The sequence below is a fragment of the Notothenia coriiceps genome, unplaced genomic scaffold (genome assembly GCF_000735185.1).
Source record: "Notothenia coriiceps isolate Sejong01 unplaced genomic scaffold, NC01 NC01_scaffold00037244, whole genome shotgun sequence".
Taxonomy (NCBI): domain Eukaryota; kingdom Metazoa; phylum Chordata; class Actinopteri; order Perciformes; family Nototheniidae; genus Notothenia; species Notothenia coriiceps.
This window is the reverse complement of record NW_011369945.1, coordinates 9,064,564-9,071,772: the sequence shown is the minus strand read 5'-3', so window position 1 is coordinate 9,071,772 and position 7,209 is coordinate 9,064,564. Positions and strand designations below refer to the sequence as shown.

At 41.4% G+C, this 7,209-nt stretch overlaps 1 protein-coding gene and 1 long non-coding RNA gene across 2 annotated transcripts in view; one reads left to right on the top strand and one right to left on the bottom strand.

Moving 5' to 3' along the window:
• The window catches only part of LOC104965284 (epithelial discoidin domain-containing receptor 1-like), a 59,447-nt gene extending 57,258 nt beyond the window's left edge, over positions 1-2,189 (top strand). The window contains exons 13-14 of the mRNA XM_010794242.1: positions 537-686; positions 1,693-2,189. Of these exons, the coding sequence (XP_010792544.1) occupies positions 537-686; positions 1,693-1,833 (291 nt within the window). The 3' untranslated portion in view covers positions 1,834-2,189. The remainder of the gene's footprint in view (positions 1-536; positions 687-1,692) is intronic.
• Positions 2,190-4,701: 2,512 nt separating this feature from the next.
• On the bottom strand, positions 4,702-6,854 carry LOC104964624 (uncharacterized). The gene is made up of 2 exons (XR_800441.1): positions 6,653-6,854; positions 4,702-5,987 (listed from the first exon to the last, which is right to left on the bottom strand). It is a non-coding gene; the product is annotated as an uncharacterized lncRNA (long non-coding RNA).
• Between the last annotated feature and the right edge of the window lie 355 nt (positions 6,855-7,209).

The window sequence follows — 7,209 nt, the reverse complement described above, 5'->3', positions numbered from 1 at the left end:
AATAGGTTTAAAAGGAACTTAAATTTGAACCTAAGTTATAACTGTCTAGGTTATTGATTGGACGTATTTTGTGCGATCGTTTTCTCTCACAGTAAATATTGAGTGAGCTGATGTTGATTGTACAACAAAATTCAGCCATGTTAAACATTTTAAAAACACTATTTCTATTACAAAGTACTTAATATATATTATTAATATCAACATTTATATACTATACATGTTGAACAATCATCAGCTCACATGAACTATTAATACTTTGTATCATGTGTATTTCTTTTAAATGTTGTTTATGCAGGTTGTTGTTGCTGGAAATATCTTCTGATGTTTACATGCAACAACAGCAACTTGTTTACTGTAAACTATAGTAGTCAGTGTCTTCGTGTAGCAGGGCAAAAAACATTTGGGTACACTGACGCATGAAATCCAATAATGTACTCGTACGTAAAAGAAAGCATGTCCTCCCTATTCAACGATGTCTAAGATAATATTTTGATACGGATGGAGATGTTGATGATGATTTGGTTTTATGTCCTCAGGGTAAATTCACCACGGCCAGCGATGTGTGGGCGTTCGGCGTGACGCTGTGGGAGATGCTGAGCGTTTGTCAGGAGCAGCCGTACTCCAACCTGACCGACGAACAAGTTATCGACAACGCCGGGGAGTTCTTCAGAGACCAGGGCAGACAGGTACTCACGCCTTTTTAGAATACTGTAGGTCATCACGTGTTTATACAGTTAAAACCACAAACGTGTGCCTTCTGAGGCTCCTTCCTCCTTCAATTTTCATAAACAAACTCTATTTACATATGTAATCACTAAGGCCCTCTAGTGGCTGATCTGTGCCACACTTCATATGTATCAGTTTGAGCATAGAGAATAGTTACGGCCCGTCCACACTACAGCTTCGACAGCTTCAAAAACGGTTTCCAACGCGTCTGCCCATTCACTTTGAATGGGGTGACGTCATGTTGCCTCGCTTTTCGCCGAACTGAATTGTGGGTAGCATAGCGGTCCGTCTCTGGCTGCAGAAGTTGAACAATGTAGCCGGAGACGCCGGAGTAGCCAGCGCCAGCCAATTAAAATCCAGTTTCTGAAAATCTGACAGCTCAAGTCCTAGCCAATCAAACCGCGTCTAAGCTGGGAGAGATATCCCGCCGTTCATTTCTATATTTCAGAAAAAGCGTTCATTCAAGTGATTGGTTGTTGGTCGCGGTGCTCGAATAAAATCCCCAAGCTTCAGACACGCCCAGCTCCAAGCTTTTTTTGAAGCTGTTGTGTGGACGGGCCGTTACAGTAACACATAGTTATTGTGACTATTCTTAAAACCAATTTCAGAGACAAGGAACATGTATGGTCCATCTTTAATTGTTGCACTTTGTTCATGCCATTTTACTTCTTCAATATTTGCCTTTTTCAAACTTGAGGTTTGCTATCATTTGATTTGATAGTCTTTCTAGCATGTGTTTTTCTTGTTACTTGATGGAGTGCATATTGCTGACGTATGTAAGATTTCTTATTTTGTTTAATGCTGCACCAAAATTGCCCACTGACATGAATAGGTGTTTAATTCACTTATATTTCTGAATCTGACAGATTTATGATTTTTTTTTAAATATACATTTAAATAAACTTAGGTCTCAGTCACCAAAAAGTCCCAACGTTCACACACCTTTCCCCCCCCCCTCTCCTGCAGGTGTTTCTGAGCAGGCCGGCTGTGTGTCCTCAGGGTCTCTACGAGCTCATGTTGAGCTGCTGGAACAGGGACTGCAAACTCCGTCCGTCCTTCACAGACATCCACTCCTTTCTCACCGAGGACGCCATGAACATGGTGTAGAGAGAGAACAGGCTGCAGTGGGAGGTGTGGTGGAGGCAGATGAGAGGGAGAGTGGGTTGCTCGCTTTTATATTTGTACTTTTTTGGGTGGATGGGGCTGAGACGCCGCTGGTTCGGTTTATTTCCACATCAGACCCCCAACCCCAAATGCAAAACTAACCAAGCTTTGGATTGGTAACGGTCCGCGCTATATTTCACTGGTGGTGGGTGCAGTCTGCATAGGAACTTTCTCTCTTCTCAGATACTTTAACATAAAGCAGGGTGTGTGTGCCTGGTGATTAAGTGCTGTAGAGTTAATAATACAGGAAGCTGTAGGCAGTAAATGACTCATAATACTACAACCATAGCAAGCTAGGACATTAACATGAATTAAGTTTCATGACTTATTTTATCTCATATTCTACTTACAGGGTGACAGGTAAAGGTGCACACAGCACACCTATTGTTGGGACATGAAAGTGAAGACACAGGATTTGTCTTAGTATGTATGGTATACTTTACACATTTTTGTCTAAATCAGAAATATATCAAGGCCTCAGCCCCTTTTGCCCATCTGAGACAACCCACTAGACCCACTAAAAGACGAAAAGTGAACATGAGATATATGAGAGTCACCATGTTTGTTGACCCTTGTGACTCAAAGTTTTTCTGGACTTATATGAAATGATGTGGACCAGACGCCAGCAGCCCCCTTTCTAAAATGTGATAAAGTCAAGTTTTCTCCCCTGATTTTAGTCGTAAAAAACTTTTAAAACCCAATCTGGGAAACAGGACTGTTACCCTGGAGCCAAATGGACTTAAGGCACAGAAGAGGAGGGTCTGTTGCTGCCGAAAAACTTGGACGGCTTTTTTTCCGAGCAGAGAGACGATACTGTCGAAGGGACATCTCCTGAACCTCCTGCTCAGGTGTTTTCGGCAATATTTGTGGCTGCGACCCAGACACATGTAAAATTCCACAACCAGCTGCACTTTAAATCCCACATGCATATCAGTGGCCGTGATTAAACTCTTTTCTATGAGTGGCCCGATATGATTCCTGTCGATGTGGATTCTAATGCATTTCACCTGCAGTGATTTCCCTAAGGGAGATTAACATTCAGGACACTGGCCGTTTCTCAATCGCGAGGATGCTTGCTTGGTAGCACATGTCTTCCGAGTCACTTCCTTCAGAAGCTAAGCAAGAATCCTTCCTGGCATTCGGAAAACGAAGAGTGGAACAGGCTAGCAAGTGTGCAGGTGTGCGTCATGTGAGAGGCCCCGCCTTCCGCCACAGATTTGGGGAAATTGGTCCGTGCGCAAAGCATTGTGGGGATTTTAAGGACGCGAAGTCTACCCATGTGCAGCATCGAAATTACCCCCAAACCAAGGACGCGGCCTCGGTGGAATTCCAAGTATGCTGGAGATTGGAACAGTCCTTCGGCGGCACTCGATGACGTAGCATCCTTGAAATATTGGCTTGGAAGCCAGTTTCCTCGAGATTGAGAAACGGCTGGAGTCTGCCTTGTTAAATCCCCCCTCCCCCTCTACAAGGCATTGCCAAACCATGAGATGTAAAATATTATTTAAAAAATGGAATGGCACCATCGATTCATCTCATCTCAAATGTATGAAAGCCTTTATACGGCGCGTTGAGACGTTTTTACTCCTCCAATAACCAATCTTTGCTCATCCAAATGCATTACTGTACTCAGTTTCTACTCAAACAGGGAATCATGGGAAACCTGATTTTCTTTTTTTTTAGTGTGAATGTCAACATCAACCTCCGCATTAGTACCTTAAGCTGACCGCAGTAGAATCAATGCCATCTACCTTACTGATTGTTAAGCACTGTAAATCAGTCCTGAGATGATCAAGTAAAACATGTTTACTGATCGTGAATGCTTGTGCCATTTGAGTGATTTTTGATACACTGTAGTTCAACTAAACCAATATTTTTATATATACTGTATGTACTTGGACACTCCTTGATGTCTGATTTTGTCCTTTTTGTGTCTTTCGAGGTGGAGCATAATAGTATGTACATATTTTAAGGACAGAATTGTAATTTCCTTTACTAATATATGGAAAACTCTTTGTTACATTTGGGGTCTTCTGTATCTCTGTAGAACGCTTGCTACCTTGATGCTATTGTAATTAATCGTTGTCTATTTTTGTAGATGTTTTAATAAAGTTAACCTTTTCAAAGAAATGAACATATGCTTTACAGATGTGACTCGTTTTTTTTTCAGTTTGGTTAAAGGGGCCCTATTATGCAAATATGATGTGCCTCTCCTGTGACATGTCTCCATGCTTTAATGTTCAAAAAGCTCTTTATTGTTCTCATACTGCCTGTGCTGCAGCACCTCTTTTCACCCTCTGTCTGAAACCAGAGCCCAGTATGCTCTGATTGGTTGGCCGGCTCTGTTTGTGATTGGTCAACCGCTTAGAGATGTCCCGCCCCTTAGCCGATCACATGTTGGAGCGTGAGTGTTAATGTTGTCTAGTCTGCTCCATATGTTCATAAATTAGATTTAATGAAGTACTTTGATGTTAAATCACCCAAGTTCCCCTCAGCAAAAACACATCTGTTTGCTATCCTAGCTCAAATGGTGGAATGAGCTCCCCATGGACATCAGGACAGCAGATAGCTTACACATCTTCCGGTGCAGACTGAAAACTCATCTCTTTCGACTCCACTTCGATCGATAGAATTATTAACAAAGCACTTCTAACAAAGCACTTATATACTAATAAAAGGACTGGCTTATCTAAAGCCAGTTGAGTAGCACTTGAAATGTTTTGGCTCTATGAAACCTGATGCACTTATTGTAAGTTGCTTTTCATAAAAGCGTCAGCAATGTAATGTTAAATGAAACAAGCGGCAAAAGGCTTCAGTGATTAAACCATACTTTATTGTCTACATAAACATTTCACTACAGATAAATCTCAAATATTTAACTTGTATACAAGTTCATATAGTAACTACTTGTGTCAACATAAAGTAGAGACATGCATCAACAAGTTAGGAAAGTAGAAGATTAGTCACAAGAACATACAATAGAAGTAGAGTCTGATTTGGCTTTAATCTGCAGCCCTCGCTAGTGGCGGCCAATGGCTTCGGATCAGATATGAGAAAAGATTCCCTGACAGAGAAGTGGAATTTAACTTAATAAAGTTAAGTTTAGACTGTTGAGTTAGGAACAGGCACTTGGCGGTAACAAAATGCATATGGCATGGCAGCTGGAAAAAAATGGACTGTTAAGAGACGAAGCTCCAGATCGGAGGCGCTAACTAACACCTTTCAACATGCAAGAGCCAAAGTTTGTTAAGATCTATCCTACACAGCATCATTTTGCAATGGAAAATCACTACACAAAATAAAAACACACTATCTCAGTTCAAACTCTAGGCAGTATGCACATAAAGCAGCAGGCTGTTAGAGATGAGCACACTCTGTTTTCCCACCACAACATACTTTCATAGCCTTCACCTGGAAACCCCTTTAGCTCGTTACCATCAACCACTTCCTTCCTCTTCATTCTGAAACACAACATTATTCCACTGATATGATTGAGCACGATTAAGACGTGTAGTAAACTATCGACAACTTTGTCTCGTTAGCGGACAAAGCGGGATGAGTGATGGGTCAATTATTTCGAACTACAGCAACAATATACCCAAACACACAACTATGAGGTGATAAAGAGCTCGGCACCATTTACTTAATTTAAAAGGCACAAACAAGCTACAGCCATAAATATCTTCTATATTAAAAAACGATTGACCTATATATAATTCAGCTAGTTGCCGTTTGGATTCAAAATAAAAACTTGCATGGCCAAGTATATTCCAACTGGGAGGCTTTTCTCTCCCGGTAAAAAATAAAACCTTTTATTTAAAAATCGCATCCCCTTGAAACTGCTTTGCCGTCACCCACAGCAGAAAGCAGCTCAGACCAGGGACATGGAAAGAAACCACATAAAAAAAGTCCTGTTTAGATGGAAGAGGAACTGGAAACAGGACACAGAAGTGAAACATGCACACACACAGACGACGGGACGAGACTGCAGAGCCGGTACAGTGGTTATAGGCACGAGGAGGAGACGTGGAGCTCCTAGTCTGGATATCTGATGATTACTCCCATTCCTTCTCTTCTTAATACACAGCTGATCCAACCTGCAAATCAAAGAGAGAAACAGCAGATAATTACTAGGGGTGGGGGAAATGGCGTGGCGATATTTTATTATACAAACTATTCATATTGTAAATCCAAATTGCTTTTTCATTCCACTAGGTGGAGTTGAGCTTTCTCTTGTGCGGTCATGGGTAAAGTCAGTGGGCTAGGCCAAGCCCCCTGGAAGTGCGCCGGACTCTGAGGAAAATATTCGTTGTGGCCAAACGGCGGTACTACACTTCCGTATCAGTTGCTGGGCCCGGAAAGACTTTCCCATTGACTGACACTCGGAAAGAGACGTCTGTAAATGGCTGGATATTTTTTTTTAAACTCAATAAACTACCCAGTATGAACATTCGTTATTAAAAACATTCGGTCCTCAAGTTGTAAAATGTGCTAATAACGTTATTCTGAGAGTTATTTTCCTCGGCATTATGAACGCGGATCTAACCCACGAGTTTATCCTTTACCCATGGATGCACAATAAGAACGGATTATATGAATACTTTCGTGACGTTTTGCTCAAAAGTTGGGCCATTTTGTCTTCATGCGCCAAAAATATTTTGGATTTTTTAACCAGGAAGGGAAGACACAATCGCAGTATATCGTATCGTGGAGAGCCTGGCGATTCCCACATGTGACTCTCACAAGATGAGCTCCAGTTTACCTGAGAGATGCGGACTCCGGTGAGTTTCTCCACGGCTAGCGGCAGCCTGGTCATGATATCCAAAACCTCTCCGGTCAGTTTGGCCGCTCCCACCTCTCCGTTGCCGCTGGAAACCATCGTGATCTTCCGAGCCTCCGACAGGGGCTTACTGATGGCCTCTGCAATCTGCAGGACAAGAAGGGAAAGGAGAATTAATGCTGAGAAGGGGGGATCGAAAGGTTGACAGTCTAGATTTAGCAAGAGCACATATGAAGAAATTATACTCAATTCAGAATAATATATGTTGTTGGATTGATTAGAGTCATGGATTAGAATGTTTTTAACTTTTTATGTATAAAAAAAGTTTGAAAACTACAGAAATCAGGAATTATGGCAGAGATTAAGCTTCGTGATATTAAGAGCCACAAAACTTCATTGCAATAAGTAATTTGTGAAAACGAAATGTTACTTTGTCTGTTTGAAATTCTAAAATGCTTAAAGGTTGCTAAATTATGAAACAATATAAAAAATTATGTTTTTATTAAGCTGTGTGTGTGTGTGTGTGTGTGTGTGTGTGT